The sequence below is a fragment of the Eptatretus burgeri genome, chromosome 10 (genome assembly GCF_056783735.1).
Source record: "Eptatretus burgeri isolate ZD-2024b chromosome 10, Ebu_testis_v1, whole genome shotgun sequence".
NCBI lineage: Eukaryota > Metazoa > Chordata > Myxini > Myxiniformes > Myxinidae > Eptatretus > Eptatretus burgeri.
Window position 1 is genome coordinate 73374763 of NC_140970.1, and position 24059 is coordinate 73398821.

The 24059-nt window shown below is 42.0% G+C and overlaps 1 protein-coding gene across 1 annotated transcript in view; it reads left to right on the forward strand.

Annotated features, from left to right (window-relative positions):
• Positions 1–22993, forward strand: part of LOC147018870 (uncharacterized) — a 43190-nt gene extending 20197 nt beyond the window's left edge. Inside the window, exons 3-6 of the mRNA XM_085900100.1 lie at positions 12232–12269; positions 13360–13468; positions 16292–16384; positions 20120–22993. Of these exons, the coding sequence (XP_085756226.1) occupies positions 12232–12269; positions 13360–13468; positions 16292–16384; positions 20120–20258 (379 nt within the window). The 3' untranslated portion in view covers positions 20259–22993. The remainder of the gene's footprint in view (positions 1–12231; positions 12270–13359; positions 13469–16291; positions 16385–20119) is intronic.
• The last annotated feature ends 1066 nt before the right edge of the window (positions 22994–24059 follow it).

The window sequence follows — 24059 nt, forward strand, 5'->3', positions numbered from 1 at the left end:
TTGTGCTCTTGACAGAGGAGTCCGAAGTGAAGGCCCACTGGGCCGGTTACTTTGAGCAGCTGTACCAGGCTGATCCACCAGCTATTGAGTTGGATGTCAGGGTTGTTACTATCCATATTGCTGACCCTCCAATAAACTGTGGTCCGCCTTCGTTTGTGGAAATACAGACTGCGCTGAAGCGGTTGAAATGGGGCAAAGCTCCTGGGAATTTTAGTAACCATGCTGAACTTCTCAAGGCTGGTGGAAATGCTGTACTCGTGTCATTGTGCTCTGCCTGGAACACAGGCATCATCCCAACTGACTGGAAGAGGGGCCTTGTTGTCCCCTTCTTTAAAGGGAAGTGTGATCGCCAAGACTGTAACAACTACCGAGGGTTGACGCTGCTCTCAGTGCCGGGCAAGGGCTTTGCTCAGATAATTCTTGATAGGGTTTGCTACCATCTGCTTGAGCAGATACAGCAGTCCAGAGCAGTCAGGCTTTACACCAAAGAGGTCAACGATTGACGGTATCCTTGCTCTTCGTGTCCTCACCGAACGCAGATGAGAGTTTCGGCAGGGGCTGCTTGCAGCCTATGTTGATCTCTGTAAAGCGTTCGATTCAGTGAATCGGGATGTCCTCTGGAGGATTCTTGGTCTTCCTGGGGTGCCACCAAAACTGATCGATCTGATGTCTGAACTCTACTCCAGTACTGAGATTGCTGTGAGATATGGTGGTACCATCTCTGACTTATTTCTAGTTGTTACTGGAGTTTGTCAGGGGTGTGTACTGGCCCCCACACTTTTCAGCACTTGTATGGACTGGATTCTGGGGAGGATGTCAGAAAGATCAAGCTGTGGTGCATCGTTTGGGAATGTCAAGATATCTGACCTTAATTTCGCAAATGATGCAGTCATCTTTGTGGAGACTCTGCATATCCTTTTGGGGGTCCTCAATGTGCTGAATGAGCAGTTGGAGCTGCTGGGATTATGGGTTTCCTAGGTCAAAACTAAGATCCAGGCCATCAATGACATATTGGATGCTGCTGTCCTGTCTGTACCTGTTTATGGCGAGGATGTTGAGGTCACGGAGAGATTCACTTACCTTGGCGACGATATTCATGTCTCTGCTGGCTGTGAGTCAGAGGTCAACAGACGTCTGTATTGGGCCTGGGGAGTCATGGATTCACTGGATCATGGGGTGTGGTGCTGCCGGTACCTGCGCGGGAGGACGAAAGTCCGAGTCTTCAGGTCCTTGGTGCTTCCAGTCTTGCTCTATGGATGTGAGACTTGGACTCTGACCAAGGATCTGAGACGGTCTTAATTCCTTTGGGACCAGGTCTCTTCAGAGAATCCTTTGCTATCACTGGTCAGACTTTGTGTCCAACGAGCGGTTGATGAGAGAGACCCAAATGAGATTTGTTACCTGCATTGTCTGTGAGCATCAGCTGCGGCTGTATGGACATGTGGCTCGTTCTCCTGATGCTGATCCTGCTCACCAGATTCTCTCAGCGAGGGAGCTTCATCAGTGGAGGAGGCCAATCAGCTGACCACGTGCCTCGTGGTTGCATCAGATTGATCAACATCACAAGGAGATGGGAATGGGCCAGGCATCTGCCTGGGGGATGGCCAGATGGAGGCTCTTGGTGTACCGGTGGAAAGTGGACGCAGTGACGTGCTGCTCTGGCGCATGCTCCCTTACCTGACATGACTCGGCCATGGACTCCCATCCTGGCCTGAGGCCTACCAATCTGTGTTGTTTCATGCAATGGTGGCACATTCTTTTATTGGGTTGAAGTCATGCCAGCTGTTCAGCCAATGGGTGTAAGGCAGTGTGGCAGTGTCAGGGCAGCTGAACACTGACCCACGTATAATATGTGATATTTTCTAAGAAGGGCATAACTGTGAAAAATTGATGAAACACCATGAAACTAGAACCTTTTCTGTAACTTATCATAATAAAGCCATGTACCACGTTTCAGTTGAATATGTTTTTCTTTTGTACACCATGTCAATGCTCGTGGAAGAGCTAATACACAGAAACATATAGCAAGGCTGGAGACAAGAGGGGCAGTATAGGGAAGCACAAAATAGTGGGGAACAGAGACAATAAGAGATCTGTGAGAGGGAGAGGGATGGGGTTGAAGGGTATGGGAAAACGTCAGATAAACCTCAGGCTTTTCTCATGTGCAACCTTGAAAGCACGCACCTTGTGTCAGAGATGGTGATCGTAAAAGGAGGTCGATCAACATCACAATTTGTCTTGCATGGACAGAAACATTCTGTTGCAATTTGTTGTGGATCCTTCAGTGAATTGACTGAACTATAAAGGCTTTGTAAAGGTAAATTGCAGGATCACAACAGATGTTTGGCATTTCAAAAGGATTGACATACATATTTAAAGGCGATAACAGAATTAAAGATTTTTTTAAAAGTTCATTAATATAATCGACATAACAACGAGAAATGAGAAGTTGCCACGTTTGGTTTAACTTCCACAAGTGAAGCGTGATTGTCTTCCTTTCCGAGCCAATCACAGCAGCATTGATGTTCTGTGCTTGCTTTAAACTATCAAAAATGTCTACCATTCATGGGCTTGTTCAGGTAATAGTGGAAGTGTACCAAGCACAGTGACAGGTTTTGGGGAACCATTGATGGAGTTGTAAGCTGATGTTGGAATGCTTTGTTGACTTCCATTGAGCTGACTTCCATTGAGCACTTCCTTTGCTGAAGTCATGAATTAATCTGTTGGCTCAGTATATCTCAGCACCTCAGTCTGCTGATTGTCATCTGCAGCGATCAATCATTCCTCTGCAGTGGGTACATTGATATGCGATACGTACCCCGGTAATGCTGAACGAGCAATCATCCAAGCAATGTCCTTCAGACCATACGGAACCTGAACTGGGTTGTTCTCGGAGGGTTTAATTTCTTGTGTAATGTCGAGTTAGGTTTGTGGGTCACACACATGTGATGTTGCAGCTGATCCATTGGTAACCGAGCTTTCAATGCTTTCTCTCTTGCTTTCCCAATTACTTCAATTGTAATGATCCTTGTAACAATGTTGTCCTTCCATGGTTGATAGACGGCAGTCACTGCCCCATGTAATGTTCTCTTTCCATCTGTAATGCCCTCACTGAAGTCTGTGTTATCAATGCATCGATGGCAAGTGACCCACATTTCATGGGTTTGGCCCGTTTTGTTTTCACAACAAAACAATAAAACAAAACCCGCAGACCCGTTTCAGTATCATGAAAACCCATGCTGGATGGAAAGTACGATCAATTTTTAAAGCGCATTGTTTCGCTTCCATTCCACTCGCAGGAATTGACACAGACTGATAGACAGGGGGTATGTTCATTTACCAAATTTCTTGTAGAGCGATCGCCATGTAGCTTAAACACTCGAGCAAGCACTCAATTCAAGACGGTTAATAAGGAATGGCTGGCTTGGCAAGCACGACAGCTCGCTGCTTGGTAACTGAACACACACCTGGTGTGACCTCAAGCCAATCAAAATACAGTATAAGGTATCATTCCAGTTTCCAGTTTCCAGTTTTTCATTATTTTCGTCTATTTTGTTCTGTTAATACTCCAGTAAGGTCAGGTGTGGGAGCGTGCGCCGGAGCAGCACGTCGTCGCTGCGTCCACTTTCCGCCGATACTCCAGGGGCCTCCGTCTGGCCATCCCCCAGGCAGATGTCTGGCCCATCCCCTTCTCCTTGAGATATCGATCAACCTGCTGCAACCACGATGCACGTGGTCGGCCCATTGGCCTGCTCCAGTAACGAGGCTTGCTCATTAAGAGAATACCCCAATTCCCAGCCCAAAATAGCTGCTTATTAATAGTCTATTTAAACGAGGAAAACCAATTTATGCCATACTTAAAGCTTGTCACAACACATTTGTTATTGCTAGTTAATAACAAACTAGGGAACAACTACTGTACATTTTATCAACTGAAAGCTGATAAGAGTATGTTTACTGCTGTGAGAAGAGAGGTGCTGCTGATGTTTGGAGCATTAGCCCTTCATCAGAGCAAAAAGGGTCTTCAAAACGTCCTCAGTGCATGGATGAATTTTCCCTTTCTGCGGCCATTTAACGCAACCATATCATCGTGACTTCACTCAAGGTAAGAGGGTAATGTTAATACATTGACAATTGCAGATTAACATTATGTGGACAGTCATTCCAGCAGAAACTCTAAAAGGTAACCAACAGACATTGTTAGGCTCGTTTGTACAGTCAGAACCATAAACATATGAGATCGAAAAAACCAGAATTGCAGGCTTTACCCCCTTTCCCCAATCACTTTTACGATATCTCCCACAAAGACAAAGCTCTTCTGAATGGTAACTGATTCTCAGAGATTTCTAAATGTTGAATCATCGCGAATCCATGCCAGTAGAAATACCCCTTCCCTGTTAGTTGCTGCTTGCGCTGGTATTGTACTTTCCAAAACGTCACTTATGGAGAAAAACCACCCCCACAAGTTGCAAGTATAAATGCCTGTTTGCATTTCTTGGCACTCCTCAAAGCTAGTGCCAAAGCCCTGACTCGCTGGAAACTTGAGCTTTGGAAGCATCGGTGAGTAAACCTTCGCAATCTTAAACAATTAAAGCTGCTTTCATGAAATGGAAATGTATAATTGAATCAAAAGGTTTCTTCAATGTTGTCGAACATCTTATAAAGATTCAGACTTTGTGTGAATGTGCTCTGCACTCTACCTATATACAATACAGTGTGTATTTGTGTTTTTGTCTGTCCCCCTTCATAAGGAAGACTTGAGTAGGGTTTTGAAGGTTAACCTTTTAACATGACTGTGCATTCACTACGGTCTCTTCTTCAGGATAAACACGAAAAAGAGCAACCAGAGATTGTAAACCCTCACCAGGACTTTTTTGTGAGGCGTTTGTGTACTGGTGTGTTACGTAATAAATAAGAGACATAATTAGAACTGCTGCTTTCCAACTACTGGCAGTGATGACCATGTACCGAGACGTTCCACTTTGATGCAACCCCGCTTTGATCGGACACCTGACCCTGACCCATGACGTTTTTATTATTATTATTATTATTATTATTATTATTATTATTATTATTATTATTCATTATTAAATTGAATTTAAAATTATATTAAAATAAATTCAATTCAAATCAAATTGAACACCAAATATGTCGTCCTGCATTGGAGTAATCAGAAGGAACCCAAACAAGCAAAAAGCAAGGGTGAAGTCATCAGGAGGAATCTGGATAGGATTTACATTTCAGCTGCTACTTCTCTACCATCAAAACCATCCAGGTACAGCCAAGTGAGCATCATTCAAAAAAATAAATAAAAATAAAAAAACTCAAAAAGAACCCATATCGAAAAAATTAAATCATTCTGGCTGCCAGACCATGCATCCGATCAAGTTGAAATTTAAAATATGTATTCCTCATCACTACTTGATGATAAACATGAAATTTAATTTTGACTGATTAAGTAGTTCCACAGAAAACATTATTTTATATTTTCTTCAATCTAATATGGCTGCCAAACCATGTGACCTATCAATTATTCCTTAACAAACTTGTACACCCATATCTTGGGGAACATTTGTGTGAAGTTTCCCCTTGATCAGTCCAGCCATTCTGGAAAAGAAGATTTTTTTTAATAGGTTTTAGGGTAAATCCAATATGGCTGCCAAGCCATGTGACTTATGACATCATATGTGTGAACCTTTTGTTCATGGATAAGCGATCATACTTTTAAAGTTTCACCTTGATCTGTTCAGCCACTTCAGAGAGGAGGATTTTTGAAGGTTAAAAAAAAAAGAAGCAATATGACTGCCGGAATCACGTGACAAATGACATCATTTTTTTTTTCTGTGTACCATTTTATCCCTAGTTGACCCTCAAACATTTTAATACTGATCAGATGTAGCGTTATTCATATGCAATTATGATGTCATCATGAAGTCACCTATGATGTCAAAAAAATCACACTTGTTTCCCATGAAGACTAATTGCCGTGTGCCAAGTTTCAATTTTTTCCTTGTTGCGATTTCAGATATAGAGTTCCAAAATGTTTCCTTTTTTCCAATATGGCTGCCACACCACGTGACTTATGACGTCATAATTATGATTAAAGTTTCCTGCATGAGTAGTCGCACCAATGGTGAAAAATTTGTCTCAATCCGACAAGCGGTTGCGGAGAAAAACATGAAAGTTTTTTGCAGAAAGTTCTCCGGCGAGGGTAAAAAGTCATAAAAACAATTTCCATGAAAGTGTAATTGCACCTCTTCTATTGGAAATGTAGATTATGGAAGTTTTTCTTTGGAATTTTTTTTAGGAAAGAGTTATATCTCCAAATGGAAATGTAGATTTGCAACTAGGCCTAATGGGTGGTGTACAGAAACATTTAACCAGAGAGTTGGTGTCAAAGCCACCCAATGCTCGCCTGTTTATACATTTATCGTTTTTAAAAGACTCGTCTAATAATTAATATTTTTTATAAAGCATTGCAGTGAAGTATAATTTTAAAGCAATATATGTATTTGTATATTGTAATCAGTAACAAGAGCGCAAGTGAGCACAATATATGCCCGAACAAGAAGGTATATACAGAATTGTGCTACTACATGGAAAACAGCATCCTAGTTGCCATGGCAACCACTTTAGATGAGTAATGTATGTCGCAACACCGTCTCCACAGTCTGTACCGATGTACCAGATATGAAACGTGAAAGTTGAAAACTTTGGGAGTTAGAGTGCGGACAGGAACGGACGGACGGACGGACGGACGACCGGTATCACATAACACTGAACAACAAAATTTTTTTACTGGAGATGTGTAAAGTGATTTAGACTAATTTGGGTACGCTGATTTCAAAAACCATAACCGTTTTGCTGTATCACGTCAGGATTTTCAGTAACAGAAATATTCCCATTGCCTAGAAGTCAGGATTTCAATGAAATTTACAAAAATTCATTTCATCATGAATGCTTCAAAATTATAGAAATTACAGAAAAACTCCACTAGAATGTAATTAAAAATGCTTTAGGCATTTGGCTTTGCGTTTGTGCTGCTCTGTGTCAGTTTCACGATGCAGGAACCAGCAGAAATCGCCCATCATGTTCGGGTTGTGCCGCCCTTGGTAACGCGTCTCCATGAGTGAAATCTCTTGGTGGAATCGCTCGCCGTGCTCGTCCGAGACTGCTCCCAAGTTGTCAGGGAAGAAGTTCAGGTGCTGGTGTAGGAAATGGATTTTCAGGGACATCCTGGAGCCAAGTTTCCTGAAGGACTCCAGCAGCTGCTGCACTATTTCTTCATAGTTGTCCGCGCGCTCGTTCCCCAAGAAGTTGTCCGTCACAGCTTTGAAGCTCCTCCACGCTGCCAGCTCTTTGGGGTTTATAGTTGTCGGAAAAGTTTCGTCCTTCATAATCTGTCGGATTTGCGGTCCAACAAAGACACCAGCCTTGATCTTGGCCTCCGACAAGGTGTTGCCAAACTTTTCCTTGAGGTATAAAAACCCACGCCCATTCAGATCCATTGCCCGTACAAAACTTTTCATCAAACCGAGCTTTATGTGGAGTGGTGGAAGGAAAACCTTGGCTGGGTCGACAAGGGCGACATGCTTCACGTTGTGTCGACCAGGTACATGCTCTTTTCGCTCTTCCCAATCTTTCTTCGTCCAGTGATTCTTGTCGTCTCTGCTATCCCAGAGACAAAGGAAGCACATGTATTTTGTGTAGCCTGACTGCAGCCCTAACAACAGCGCCACCACTTTCAAGTCTCCGCAGATGTGCCAGTTGAAGTCATTGTACTTGATGGAATCAAGCAGCTGCCGCATAGTCTCATAGGTCTCTGTCATGCCGAACGCGTGAGCCAGTGGGACTGATGGTTTCTCGTTGCCATTGTGGAGCAAAACAGCCTTCAAGCTGTTCTTCCCCGAGTCGATGAAGAGGCGCCAGTCTGCAGGATCGTGATCACACCCAATTTCTTTCAACAGACCGTTGATGTCACTGCAGAATGTCATCGTATCTTCCATCTCAAAGAACTCAGCCATGTCTCTGTGACGTGCTCTGAACAAGGATATCTTGGTGTTAGGTTCAAGTAGATTCCACTGCTGCAGCCTTGATCCAAGCAGCTCTGCCTTTGCCTTTGACAGCGAGAGATCTCTTACAAGATCATTTAAGTCTCCCTGGTTCAGAAGGTGTGATTCTTGAGTGTCGGGTTCAAAAGGTTCATCATCACCATCCTCTTCACCACTGCTTACAGCTATGTTCTGATCAGCTGGAGGTGTTGGAACGGGGTTCTCGTCATCATGAGGCACAGGTTTACGAGCAGAGACGCAGTCAGCGTACTTGATGTGACCTTTATTCTTCTTGTTGAAGCCGGCGATGCTTGTGCAGCAGAAATAACAATCATCATGATGATTCTGCGGCTCACGCCATATCATGGGCACCGCAAATGGCATGCTCGCGCGCTTGCCCACCAACCACTGAGTCAAGGTTGTGTGACAGCTTGTGCAGCAGATGTGTGGTGCCCAGCTCTGTTCTTGGTCCCCCACCTTACACCCGAAGTAGTGAAAGTAGGCGGCCTTCATTTTCACTGCTGTAGATATACTTCGCTGTTGATCTTTTTTGGTATACCGACCACAGACATAACAGAAGTTGTCAGGATGATTGGTACAGGAACGCCTACTCATCTTTATCTGAAAGAGAGAAATATAACACAAGTTAACAACAATTGTACGAAATAGACATGTTAAAGACATATGTAAATTTCATTGAAATCCTGACTTCTAGGCAATGGGAATATTTCTGTTCCTGAAAATCCTGACGTGATACAGCAAAACGGTTATGATTTTTGAAATCAGCGTACCCAAATTAGTCTTAATCACTTTACACATCTCCAGTAAAAAAATTTTTTTGAAATTTGTTGTTCAGTGATAATAAGCCCCGATATGTATATATATGTATATATATATATATATATATATATATATATATATATATATATATATATATATATATATATATATATATATATTGGGCGTATAAAAAAGTGTGGTAGATAAAAACATTAGCAAGGAAAAAATAACTTTCACCAAAAACTTGAACATTTTCACGCTCACGCTAACACTGATGCTCATGCTCACGCTGACGCTGACGCTCACGCTCATGCTGGGGGTATCGCTACAGTTCTCTGTTCTTCGAACAGACGAGCTAAAAAACAACAATAAATACAAGGTTCAAGGAGGTGAAATTCGTTGCACGTGATGTGCAATGCATGCAGAGTAAAACGATTGTTCATTTACTTCTGGAGGATGTCTCATAAATAAAGAAGACAAAAACACACCTGATGCTAGGCTGAGGCTTCAGACTTTGTCATGCACATGAGGCTGTTCCGTCAAAATGAAACGTCCCAGAAGATAAAGAAAATAGAATAACATTTGTACATGTCATGTTTTAAAATAACACTTCTTGCGATGAAGTATCATATTTTACAGTCTCTGAATATTTCGAATAAAATAATTCCAACCCGTCATTGTTGACAGGTTTTTATACTGGTTGTGCAATAAACAGCTGCAAGATTGATTTTTTTTTTTCAGAAGGCAAAATTTCCTTGTATGAAGATATTAATTTTAGAGAATATTATTTTTACCACTGCCTTTTTGTTGTGAAACAATGGAATTGGAAATCCCAACTGTTTGGTTATACCCAGTGTGGTGGATCGAAAGGGTGAAAGATTTACCAAAATGAGCAAAGTTGTGTTTTGAGCCGACGGCTAGTTTTGAGTACGATCAGGTCATGAGTAGCACAGTGCTAATAAGCAGCACTGTGCCAGCTTGTGAGGTGTAATGGAACAACCTGCTTTCGTTGTAACGATGGTGGAATCAGTTTCGTTGCCATGTGTTTTGGTGGTGAAACCAGTCTGGCAAGACGAAGGCAGGGTGAGGATAAGTCAGCATGCACATGCTTTTTTAACCTGAGTTGTTTTTTTTCCTGGATGTCATTCATTGCCAACAAGGGCTTTGCTTTTGTCAAAACATCTAATTATTTTGAGTGTCTTATTAAATTCAGATTTTGAATATCCTTTAGCATTCTCATAAGAGTATGTCTTTGAGCAAATGCAATGGACAAAAAGTGCATTACACAGCAATCCAGTGTCATACCAAGTTAACAAAAATTTTATTTTTTTATTTTTTAATGTCTTGTGATTGCACAAAGCATGAGAATAGAAATACTAGGGTCATTGTAACTAATATCTACAAATACACAAAAAAGGCCTTTCTGCCTGAAGAACTCCATGTATAGAGGATGAAATTTTACCTGAGATGAAGTCTGATCCTTCCTGTTTGTTTCAAAATTGGGAGAGGTAGACTTGAGTGAAAACTTCCGTTCGAGTTACCTTTTGTGAAAAAATCGTGTGTGTGTGTGTGTGTGTGTGTGTGTGTGTGTGTGTGTGTGTGTGTGTGTGTGTTGTTGGTTGTTATCTCCATGTGGGAGTTTCAGAAGTGGAATGGAGTCCTCCCAGGACTCAAAGTATCCACCGTCGTTTCGGTAAGGGACCACAATTCATGGACCAAGCTGTGAATTGTTCTTGGTCATCTTCCCATCCAGCAGTTGATTTGCCAATTTTCTACACACAATAGAGCCCCCCTGGGAATGACCACACACAGGTTCTCATTAACAAGGGATAAAATTACAACAAAATGGGGATGAGGGAGGAGAAAAAGAACACAGCCACACATGTGAGGCTCACAAATGGTAACAAATTAATACTAAAATATAAAACGCACTCTTGGAACTATGACAAACTTAAACTAGAGCTTTCATAGAACACCATAACATGTGTGCAGTCTTGAGAAAAATGGCATGGGAAGGGTCTTTTCAACTGTTGCTTTGCATTTTGCACTAAGCAAACAGCAAGAAGCTCCACCATATCTGTCTGAATCTCAGTTACTCTGTCCTCAGGGAATGAGATAGCATAAATATTTTTTCCAAGTACTGCTAAATGGAAGGTTTATGAAAGTGCCAAGAGGGCAAATTGTGTTCTGCATTGTTCAATTTCGTAAATGATTCAATTGAAATAAAACAAAGGTTTTAAAGGCTGTAAAACAAAACGAAAAAAACTTTTTTTTTTGGAAGTTTTTACTGCTGTTGATGCACCACCATATTTAATAGTCTTTTACACCACCTTATTTAACAAGTTAAAATAGTTATTTGTGCCTGTTGTTTGTATCCTTTATCGTGTTCCTAAAAACTGTAAGCTTACTATTTGGTATAATAATAAAAAAATTGATTGCTCGATAGGCAGACAGACTAATAAAGAAAACTTTACTTCTTTCTGCACGTGATCAGGACGAGATGTCGTACATTTTGACTATTTCAAAGCCAAAGTTCTGCTAAACTGCAGGTTCATGTTCCAATTCATGTTCCGATTCGTATTCTACAGTATTCAAATAATGAAATTGATTTTGAATTAAATAGTTCCTCGAACACAGACTGATATCTGTAGACAGATAGACAGGCAAAGGGAACCAATAACTTATCCCTGCTTTCGAGTCACGTGCGTGGGGTAACAAATAGGTTAACCATTCACTCAGGATGAACAATCAGAAGGCAAACATTTGTGCAGCGGTCTGTGTGGCTTGTCATCACGCTGCATTCCCCACACTCTGCGCACCAGCCAGGAAAAGAGTGAGAACCACCCGACAGCTACGTAGGGCCACAGGGCTGAGCAGGACCACAGAGCTGCGCCGGACAACCAGGAGAGAGAGATTGCACCAGTGACCCAGGGGGAGACTTTCAGCACCAGAGTACCAATGACGAACACACAGACTCATGCTCCATTTCCCCTATTATTTTCTCTCTCAGGCTCATTGAGCATGCTTGTGGGACAGCACCTATTGGTGGACAGCCACCAAACATACCGTCATCCCTCAGGTTATTGGCTGTATAGTGCCCTTCGGCTGGTCCCCCACAATCATGCCATGGGTCATGCCAATTGGCTATTAGCTTGCAAAGAAACACTGTTTTAGGACAGATGACATCATAGAATATTCAAGAATTCAAGGAGGGAGAAGGGCAGGGTGACGAGATCTCTCTAAACATGTCTTGACACATTTTATTTAATTACAGAATGTACATTATGCTTGTTCTTACATGCACTATGAAATAACTATTTTAATATCTGCCCATTTTAATAACTCCTGTCATCACTCTCCTTCCCTTTCATTTCACCTTTTCCCTACGTTCTTATTCTAGGTCACTGCAGAAGAAAATTCTGGTGCTACTGCATTGTGGTATACTGTATACATTTTGCACATTCACCATGTTTCAACATCGGAGAGCAATAATCCTGATGACACTCCTGTGTTTATTTGAAGTCATCGCTTCATTTCCACGTAATATAGTCCAAAAACATTTTAATGCCCCATACACTACACCGACTTGTGCACACTGTTATCAAGTATATAAGGAACTAGCACACTCCCATTAATATATAAGGAACTAGCACACTCCCATTAATATATAAGGAACTAGCACACTCCCATTAATGGTACCAAATCTAATGCCCTTGCTTGTAGCTACTGTGTTTCCTTCCTTCCTCTCCCTTTCCTCTTTTCCGAGTCACTCATTCCATTGTTTGTTACATCCAATTGTCCCCCCCCCCCCATTGCTCTACTGTCAGATCGTAGCCTTTTACACTCTGTCATCATGGTCTTCCATGAGCCTAGATTTGGTACACAAATATAATTAAATAATAAGCGGCAGAAAACCCCCAGAAATTCCCAGGATAAGCTACAGACTTGATCATGCCAAAAGCAGACCCACAAAAATCCCCAAAACACCAATTACAGCAACTTGCTAAGCTTCAGTCCTCGTTTTCCGGACATACTTCACCATAAACTGTTGATGTCTGTTGAAACCAAAGCAGTACCTTGCACATCCAGTAACCTGTAGGAAAAGGACTTGTTGAGACATTCATATACTTTCACGTGAATTACAGGACAACATCGAAGTAAATGGGATTTGAACGTGTGATCTCAACATGAGGAGCTAATTGCTCAGAGGAGAATACCAAACACGCATCCATTTATTTAGCTTCAAAAGTCGGAGTTTTCATCAGCTAGAATTTTATTCAAAAATTGATTCAATTTATTTGTATTTATGTGGGAAGCTCGAATTTATTAAAAAAATAGGAGTTTTTTTTATCGACGTTTTAACCAAATAAATACCAACACAAACATTTTTGAGGCACTTCAGATATTCTACTTGTCAACAATTCTTGTCTTATGGAAAATACCAAACTCACGAATGACAACCATGACAGTTTGCAATGTCCCCTTACTCAGATTGCTAACTCCTGTGCTATTTTTCTTTCTTTTTCAGTGCAAAAGAGATGCAAGTGTCTCAAAACAACCAAAAGACCTGTTTCCAATGGCAACATAAAATCGATGACTTTCTACAAATCGAACAGCTGTCGGCATGTTGAGATCATGTAAGTCTTCTTCTTTGTTCATATGCGGCGAAAGGCTGCAGGGAAACATCATTGGCTGAGGGCATGGCTGTGCTGCTGATGCAATGCCCTCTGCTTGTTTGGGCAGGAATTTGGAATTCGTTAATGTTGGCTGCAATAGCTTGCCTATTCTTAATAGCCACCAACGAATGCCGGCAGACGGGGCACCCAGTTTAACATCCATCCAAGGGACGGCACACACATTCATCAATCACCCTGCCTGCAAAACAGTTTATAGTTGGGTCGGGATTCAAACCCAGGCGAGACAGCTTAGACAGATTCGAGGAGAGTGTGTACCTCTCGGCCATCCTACCAGCCCATTATGTAAGTGAGACAACGTGTTGAGGTTGAGAGCATTTTCTACATTGCTATAGATATTTCCACAACTACTTTTCAATTCATTCAAGTTATCTATTTTGGCAACTTCTCAATGACAAATCACAGGGAAACCAAAACACCTTCAAATAGTCTGAAGTAATGATGACAATTGATTTATTTTATTTACAATCAGTAAGAGCTGAATGAAAAATGTAAGCAAAAACAAAATTGATTTCACGGTTTATCAGCTGGTGTGATAGATATGGGGTTTTGGTGCCACACACATGTTAAGTATGCCAAAAAATGGCAGGACGTTTGACCTGTTAAGGGGCTGTCACACCTTGACGTTTTAGCCAGCATATGGCAAGGTATCAAAATGTATGTAAAACGCTGACGTACGCTGAACTATTGATGTTTTTAAAAAGTTTTTGGCGTATAATAAGGTGTTGGACGTATGCATAACGTATTAGTAACATACACAGAACGTTTCGATAACTTATAGATAATTTATACAAACGAATGCTGAGCGTGTTGTCGGCGTTCACAACCTATGCTCAACGATAGTCTAACTTATGCATAGCGTGCGGCAGCGTATCGCCGACGATCACGTGGCGTAGGCTATTCATAGGCTGCGGCTCGACGATTCAAATCATAACCGCACCAGACATCGAAGTGTGAAGCCGCTGTCACACCTTGACGTTTTAGCCAGCGTATGCCGACGTATGAAAAATTTGCCGAACCAAGCTGGCACACGTTGAATACGTTATGGGTAAGTTTTGTATACGTTAAGAGCACGCTGGCATATGTCGTAGTATGCTGGCAGACATCGTAGTACGCTGGCATACGTCGTCATACGCCGAGTACGTCGATAAATTTTCAGCATGTTGACAATTTCTCGACGTACTCTGCGTATGACACACGTTCCGCATACGCTGGCATAAGTTGCAGGCACGCTACGCGATCATTGGCACACGTCGACACACGTTACTTGTATGTTACTCATAAGTCGAAACACGTCAAGGTAATGTTTAGCGTCAGTGTTCCAGACTCCCTGGTTTTTTTTTTGGTTTTTTTTTCTTCGGCATGACGGTGATGTTGACACTTCGGTTTCTAGTGCGGTTATGATTTAAATCGTTGAGTGGCAGCCTAGTAATTATATTATATTATAACCGCACTAGAAATCGAAGTGTCAACATCACCGTCATACCGAAGAAAATGAAAAAAAAAACAGGGAGTCTGGAACACTGACGCTAACCATTACCTTGACGTGTTTCGACTTATGAGTAACGTACAAGTAACGTGTTTCAACGATCGCATAACGTACCTAAAACTTATGGCCAGCGTTATGCGGAACGTGTGAGTCATACGTTGGCATACGTCGAAAAATTTCAAGCATAGAAAATTTGTCTAACACCTCGGCGTACTATGACGTATGCCAGCGTACAAAGACGTATGCCAGCATACTAAGAAAAAAAGCCAGTGTACTACGACATATGCCAGCGTGCTCATAACGTATACAAACTTACCCATAACGTATTCGACGTGTGCCAGCGTTTTAGCCAAATTTTGCATTTGTCAGGCATACGCTGGCTAAATCTTCAAGGTGTGACAGGGTCTTTAACAACGTCAGTCTATATACATATACTGTATATGTATAATTGTAAAGTACAGGAGAAGGATCAGACCCATAGTCATTTAGAACAACACCCTGCAGCAAGGGAAGGGAATAAGAGTCAATCAAAATTAGTGGAATATCATCATATCGAGACCAGATCAGGTGGGGTGCAGGCATATTATTCCACCCTGAAGGTCGTTACTGAACCAGCTGGGTTTTCCGAACCATCCAATGTTGATGTGTCTGTTCTCCTTTCGACTAACTGACTTCCTTAAGATTAGAATCCAAATCCTTAATATTGCTTCCTTCAGCGAGATGTGAACCCACAGACTACCCTGGATCTTAGTCAGGTATCCCCACCAATAGACTACCACTGTACTGATGAGCCATGTGCTCATATATTCCCCAACTCGCACTTCCTTGTACTGTTATTCTCACTGACCCTCTTCCTTTTCTTCCCTGTACTCCACAGCTATTCTCGTTTTTTTTATTATCCACTAATCTGCCACCTCATATTTGTTTTCTCAAAGTTTAGTTTTCTCAATATATTTTATACCTCCCCGTATTCCACACCCTTAATGTATGTAATATAGAGATGGGCCTACAGGTGGCATCACTGGCTTTGACATCCTTTAATTTACTGGTATACCAAGAAATATATCCATGCATGTCTTCCATCTTTATATTTTCTGAGAGATCAGCGACTTGATAGAGCTCACATGTGAGGTCAGACTTCTTGCTTTTATGCAAAATATGTCGTTGATAAATTGGAGGAGGCAAAAACCGAAAGGGTTTCCTCTAATTTATATTCATAGATACTGGAAAAGGAAGTAGATTCTTAAAACAATAATTATCGGTAACTACCTTTCCAGATTTAAAGTTCAGAGGAGGGACGGGATGAAGAACATTTGCATCGACCCAAAAGCTGTGTGGATTCAACGTTTCATGAAATGCTTGCACAGGAAGTAAGTTTCACTGCTCTGATTCCTGAACACACATTTCCCAAAGAGGAAGCTTTTGAATCCATTTGGAAACATTCACACATTTAAGTTGACAAAGTCGGAAACAAACTTGGCGTTGATTGGCTTTGGGAATACCAAATGATTATTTGCTCACAATTAAAAAATTTTCTGCAGCCCTCATCTTGATGGCCGCAGTGAAACGAGCACACCTTGCTTGGGATCTCAAACAAATATGTGGTAAATCGATCCAAGCTCACATGATTTTGATGCTGTGCATTTTATTGTTTATATTGTTGCGAATTCACGCTCGCCGGCGTGCGGACGGCCACGTAACTCGGATCGTGGCACATCGCCCACCGGACGGACAATTCAGTCGTGACCCTCTCGGAACAACGCCGGGAGCTAGTCACGGGTGGGCCTTTCGACCTCACCACGATCGTGCCAATCGGCCACCCACGTAGGATAGGGTTGTTCGCCAAACTCGACCTACCTAAGTACCCACGCGGATGGTAAACCAGGCGATCGTACCTCGCCACAGGTCGACTCCGGTCGACCCGCTTGGGCAGCCCGTTCCGTACTATCGGGATAAGCGAGCGATGCTATCGTCAACCTCAACGGTTCAGATTATTTACCGGGCGTTTTTCACCCACTACGAACCCTTTACGTGAAGCAGGATGGAGAGTCAATTAGAGAAAAGACGAAGCGAAACGGGAAAACAGTTCACACAATGCACATTTATTTCCCGGCACACGGAAAGCATGTATATACAGCCATACAGTCAAAATGCACATAAAGCAACCAAAACAATAAAAGCAACAACGACGCAGAGTTAATACCGACTACGTGCACACACGGCAACACATACAGTTTTACTTCACAGACGGCGACAACACACATTGACACAAAACAAAGGAAAGAAGCCACCCTTATAGACAAGGAGGCAGACAGGCCTGTAGGCCAAATGTGCGCGGGACCTAGAGGAGTCGCCAGGTCCGCGAGACCATGGGTGGGTGGGGGGGGGGGTCCTACCTGCGTCCTCGTGACGCGTTGGCAGGCGAGCCGCAAATGTGGCCGCGTGGCTGTGCCCCGACTCCGTGCTCCTTGGTGGGTTTCGTTGGCACGTGTGGGGGGGGGGTGGGAACGGGGCCCCCTTTTGCACTATCTCAGCGTGGGGGAAAGGGAGATTGTTGATGCCCTGGGGGAGGGGAGTGGCTGGCTGGCTTGGGTCCCGCGACGAGACGAGCGATCCCACACCACAACCTCGTCGCCGACCGCCGTCCTTCTTTCCTCGGACCCGAACTCCCTTGCCTGCAGTTCCACCGTGCGCACTCGCCTCAACTTCACCAACGCAACGCAATGCGTCCCCAACAGCCACTTCTCGACGACTCTCTCCAGGCAACTCCAGAACTCAACTCTTCCTGCAACTCTTCTCAGTTCCGCACTCTCCTCACCCGACCGACTCGACTCTGCCACTCTTTTCGCCTTGCGCTCGCCTTTTTATAGGCGGGCAGGAGAAGCCAATATGCAAATATTCGGATCAGAATGACCTCGGGGGCGGAGCCACGCTCGCCCATTGGTCGGAGGAAACGGGGGCGTGAACCTCCCCTGATCCAAGAATTTGCATATATCGACTTCACACACACGCGCCTGGAGGCGGGGCCAAGCCGCCCCGCGCTTGCTAATTGGATGGAGGAGAAGTGGGCGTGTAGCGTTTTTAATCCGTTTTTCCCCTCGGAAAGGCCGCCATTCACGCTCGCGACTCGGTGCGCTCGGCACCAAACGCCGAACGGGCCCAAGACAGCCTGACGTTCAGTGTTCACAGGTGGTGCAGGAATGGCCGTAGAAGGAGAGAGGTGAAGGTGATGGAGGGTTTTCGGTGTTGGTTTGATGGTTATGGTGCTGTTTGGGAATGGCGGTGATGCGATGATGTGGGAACGTAGATGGTGGCGGTGGCGTGGTTGTTGTGTGATGGCGGTTGAGACGTGGTTGATTCAAAATATAGATAGAACAGAAAAAATGGCTAACTCAAAGGATCGCAGCCCGAATGGATCACATAAATTCCCTCTATACAATGGGTTTGGGCTAACTACACATGTACCTATGAAGATATCTCACCTGAGGGTCCTGAATGGTGGTTTGTGAATTTCCACAACCGTAACAATATACAGTATGTGTTTCAAATTTCGTTTTTTCTCTTTCCTGTTCTAGTTGTGAAATGTTTGTGATGATTGACAGAGTGTATGCATTCTAAAAATGGATGGCCAAACCCAGAATGCTTTGATTGTGTGTGTGTGTGTTACATTTTTTTTCGAAAAGGTTCCTGCTGTCCTTGAATAATAAAAATGGTACCATTGGAAAGCTAATAATTGATTTACTTGAAAAAAAAATTGTGTCTGTTTCATGATAAAAATACCTGTTTTAAAAATTTGTCTTTCCATGAAGGAAGAGGACGAAGCAGCACTTGTAGCTTTATTTTAGCGGATCCAACTGTACGACAGCAGGAATCCTTTTGAATAAAGTGTGACGGACACGGAAGGAGCACACAATATTATATTTAGTAATACTTCCAGAAGAATTAGAAAAATATAGAATAGTGCATGGAAGGAGCACACAAATAAGAACCACAGCATATGACACAGAAAGAACACACAAACACCAACTCCATCCATGACAACAGCAGCAACAACAACAACAACAACAACAACAACAACGTGTCATAAAATATTTTTTATTTTTGTGTGTTTCACTTCATCTTACATCCTCATTAAGACTCACAGATAGACAAACAATAAGTTTGTGAAGTTCAACATGTTGTCTTTTGATTAAACCTAACAGCGAAGAGATGGGGAGGCACGGCTCCTCTTGAATGAATCGCATTTGGAGTTTGAATCCAAATCAAACCAGAAAGCATCTCTAAATGCAAAACCCGTCCACGTCTGCTTTGTACTCCAACTAACCTTGATGACAACGACAGTTTTTTTTTTTTAAATTGTACATTTTATTAATTTGTGTTCTCCATATTATCATAGTGACGGTTTGTTGAAGATTTGATGACAAAAGCTCAATTAGTAAATGTGTTATGTCCTGGACAGACGCACTGAAGATCAATGGTAAATATATATAGAAACACGGAAGCAATTTAGAAAAACGGGCCGTCTCGCGCTTGACGTGCTGTAGCGGGGCTAATAAGTGCTATTTATAGTCTTTACCCTTTCACATTTTGAACCAATTTTTAATTATCTCTTCGATCTTCTCATAATAAATGTTTTTTTTTTTGAAAATTTGATGACAAAAGCTCAAATGGTCACAATGCATCGAGATTTTCACACTTTTGGTGCATGTAGTTTCATCTTTTCCTCCTAGATTAGTGTCACAATAAAGTTTACGCAACCTTATCAACACAGCTGCATTGATATCATTCATAAATTGCTGGTTACAAAGAATAATTATTTGCTTATGCAAAACGAACTAACTTATATGCTTATGCAAAACCCCAATAGTTATTTGTTTCCCCTGACATTATGCAATTAAATCACACTTTATAAACTTCCTGTAACAAAGAAACCGAATCACAGGAACACACAAAGTATTCCACGATGTTTGTGTCATGTGAACATGCACAAGATTGTCGTGTTCCTCAAATATTTCAAATAAAGTTGATTTTAAATGGGGTTTATCCCAAATTGTTTGTTTATTTTGCCATCCCTTGAACCTTATCCATCCATTGTCTTCCTTCAGGTGCAAGGAACATAACCTTGAGTTCCCCAATGATGCTGAGCGTTTCAGGAATCTTTGCTACTGTCGTGCTACAAAAAAGTTCTTCATTGGCAAGAAGCATAGAGGTTGTGAGCGAAGGAAATGGAGGAAGAGGCTCTGAAATCAATACTCCACTTGCTTTACAGGAGGCTTCTTTTTGAGCTGAGGAGGCTTTTTTCTCCTTTTTTTGCACAGCGCGACTTTGTGCTCGAACATCAAAGGCCAAGTGGCATTAAATCTGCATCCACTACGTTTACTTAACCTAGTTGTCCTTTTTCCTTTGATTAGTTGATTATTAAAATGTTAAGGCAATTAAACAAGTCTGTCTGTCTGTGAGCAGGATATCTCAAAAAGTTATGGATGGATTTGGACAAAACTTGGTGGACAATTTGGGTTTGTGACATGGACGAACTGCTTACATTTTGGTGAAGATCCAGATCTGGATCCAGAATTTTTAATGTGATTCTTCACCATGCCAAAAACGATATATAGCATGATACCTCAAAACGTATGGACGAGTTATGACAAAATTTGGTGGATGAGTTGGGTAGTTGACAAGAACAAGCTGATTAGATTCTGGTTATGGTCTGAATTCGGATCCGACCTATCAGTGGGATATAAAACGTAAACTGTTCAGCCTGGCAGAAGTACGTGCTCGACCGAGTACCATTCTAGTTCTCCTATATTTTCTTTTTAATTTCCTTTTTCTGTAGATGTTGTGACAAATTGTAATTTTTACCCTCGCCAAAGGAGAGGGAATTGCATTTGGGTCCGTTTGTTTGTTTGTTTGTCCCACACAGAACTTTCATGTTTTTCTCCGCAACTGCTTGTTGCACTGAGACGATTTTTTCATGATTGGAGTGACTACTCATGTAGAATGTTTATATGATAATCATGACGTCACAGGTCATGTGCCATGGCAGCCAGGTTGTAAAAACAGAAAAAACTTAGGACCTCTGCATCTCTGAAACCACCAAATTAAAAATTGAAACTTGGCACATGGCAAATACTCCTCATGGGAAATAAAAGTGCTTTTTATGACATCATATATGCCTTCATTATTATGTCATAATTGCATATGTAGAATGCTACATCTGATCAGTATGAACATTTTTGAGGGTCATCCAGGCATAAAATGGTCCACAGAAAAAAAATTAATGACATCGTCGGTGATGTGATTCGGCAGCCATATTGTTTTTAAAAAAACAAGACATTCAAAAATCTTCTTCTCTGAAGTGGCTGATATGAACAGATCGACGTGAAACTTTACACATATGACCACCCATCCATGATGAACAAAATTTTACACAATTGTAAAAAGTCACATGGTTTGGCAGACATATTGGATTTACCTTAAAACCTATTAAAATCTTCTTCTCCAAAACAGCTCGACAGATTGAGGGGAAACTTCACACAAATGTTCCCCAAGCCTTGGGTGTACAAGTTTGTTAAGGAATAATTGATAGGTCACATGGTTTGACAGCCATGTTGGAGTGAAGAAAAATATTAAATAATGTTTCACTCTGGAACCGCTTAATCAATTAACTTGAAACTTCACAATTATGATTGAGTAGTGATGGGGAATACATATTTTAAATTTAAACTTGATTGGACAACTTGACTTCAACAACTTTTTTCAACAACTTGACTGGTCTGGCAGCCAGAATAATTAAATTTTTTGATCTGGGTTCTTTTTTTTATTTTAATAAGGGTCACTTGGCTGTGCCTCGATGAGTTTGTGGGTATAGGAGTAGCAACTGAAATGCGAATCCTATCCAGGTTCCTCCTTATGATTTCATCTTTGCTTTTTGTTTGTTTGGGTTCCTTTTGATTACTCCCATGCAGGACCGTACCTATTTGGTCTTCCACTTGATTTGAATTTAATTTATTTTAATCCCATTTTGAGTTAAATTGAATGATAATAAAAAAGGTCACGGGTCAGGGTCAGGTGTCCCATCAAAGCAGGGTTGCATCAAAACGGGACGTCTTGGTACATGGTCATCACTGCCAGCAGTTATAAAGTGACAGTTCTAATTTTGTCTCTTATTAATTACGCAACACACCATTACACAAATGCCACACAAAACAAGTCTTGGCAAGGGTCTGCAATCTCTGATTGCTCTTTTTCTTGTTTGGCTTTTTAATAGTTTTATCATTGGTTTCATAATGATATTTTATTGCTTCTGTTGCTTTTTTCTCTGTGTTCATATTTGTATTTTATTGCATTTGGCTGGTCCATATTAACAGTCATGTTTTGTCACTTCCCCCGTGAAGTAAAACGGGCAACACATACATTTAATGGGTAAATAAATCTCGGGTAAGATGGTCGGAAAATATAAAGAACTCCCAATGTGCACAATAATTCATATCAGATTATAAACTTGCAGTGCTTACATTGGTTCATACACAAGTGCTGATCAGAGTCAGAATGAGCAAGAGCTTGGGTTGAGAAAACTTGCTTTCTCTCCTGGCAGGGAATCTTACTTTGTATTGGGTTTGTTTGTAAAAATATTTATATTTCTGATTTCTCATTGTAAGCTTTCTGGGATTCTGGGAGCTTTCTGATTCTGGGAGCTTTCTGATTGTAATTAATGACTATGTTTAAGAAGTAGATGATGCTTTTTTACACTGATTTGTATGAGTCACAAAGGCTATTATTCAGGTTAAAATAAAATGTATTGTTTTCTACGTGTATCTTATTGTGCATATTATACATGTGCTTCATGTTTTTTTTACATAGTATAAAATATATGTGATGTTGACATACCACAAATATTCCAAAACAGAAATCATTATTTGCAAAGCTTTTTGTAATATATTGTGTTGTTGTCTTGCTGAATAAATGTGAGCAAATGATTTTCGTGCTACTGTTTAGTATAACATTCAACATATCATATTCGGTCTCTCTGTCTCTCTTCCTCTCTATCTGTCTGTCTCTGTTTCTCTGTCTCTGTCTCTGTCTCTGTCTCTGTCTCTGTCTCTGTCTCTGTCTCTGTCTCTGTCTCTGTCTCTCTCTATATATATTGTTGCGGGGTCGGGTGAGAAGACCACGAGGTGGGGGAAGCAACGTCGATTCCCACCAGACTCCCGGGAATTGTAGGCCGTCACTCATGGATAATTCCGTGACGAAGCAGGTCGCTTAACCGACTGTGGACGACAATAACTCAACCGCATGACCTAGGGTCCTCCCGCCTATGGAATTGGGTTACCTAATTAACCACGCAGTTTAACCACCAGGGAACCATGCCCTCGGTATGCCTTGTCTGAATGGATCACTATACCGGATCGGATCACCTTTTCGGATCGGATGCAGCCGAGCGGCACTGCCAAGGGACGTACTGGCTAAAGTAGGAATCTATCGTTGGGAATAAAGACACGGCTAAACCTGGATTCGAAGCATGCTGGACCAATGAGGGAAAAGACAACGGCAAGCTGGGAACATTTCTTCAACAATTATTTATTTACAGCAAGCGAGGAAAAGCATGCGGCACAACAAAGGTTTATTGGGTATGTAACGCAGAGAAAGAGGAGAGGGGTGTGGGCGGTGCGACAATTATACAAGCAACTTACGAAATCAGACACAGTGCAGACTTGACGTGAGATTATTCACAGTTACAACAATAAAAGATCTTCTACAGGCTTACTTAATAGACAGGTGCCAGCACACTCAGGCACACACACAGAAAAAGAAACCCCAATGAAAAGAATGACTTTTGCAGCCAGGGACGGAGTGGGTTGAGGTTATAGTTTTCGGTACCTGGGTGTTTCGGGGGAGGGTGCTCCGTGGTGCAGTCCCTGACAATAGCCGCATTGTTCTGGCCACAGCCTCACGTGTGGAGATCGTGTTCCGAACAGGAGGAGCTTGAGTGGAGAAGGGAGGAGTCCAGAGGGCGAGGGTGGAGCAGTAGGCGGGACCGGGCAG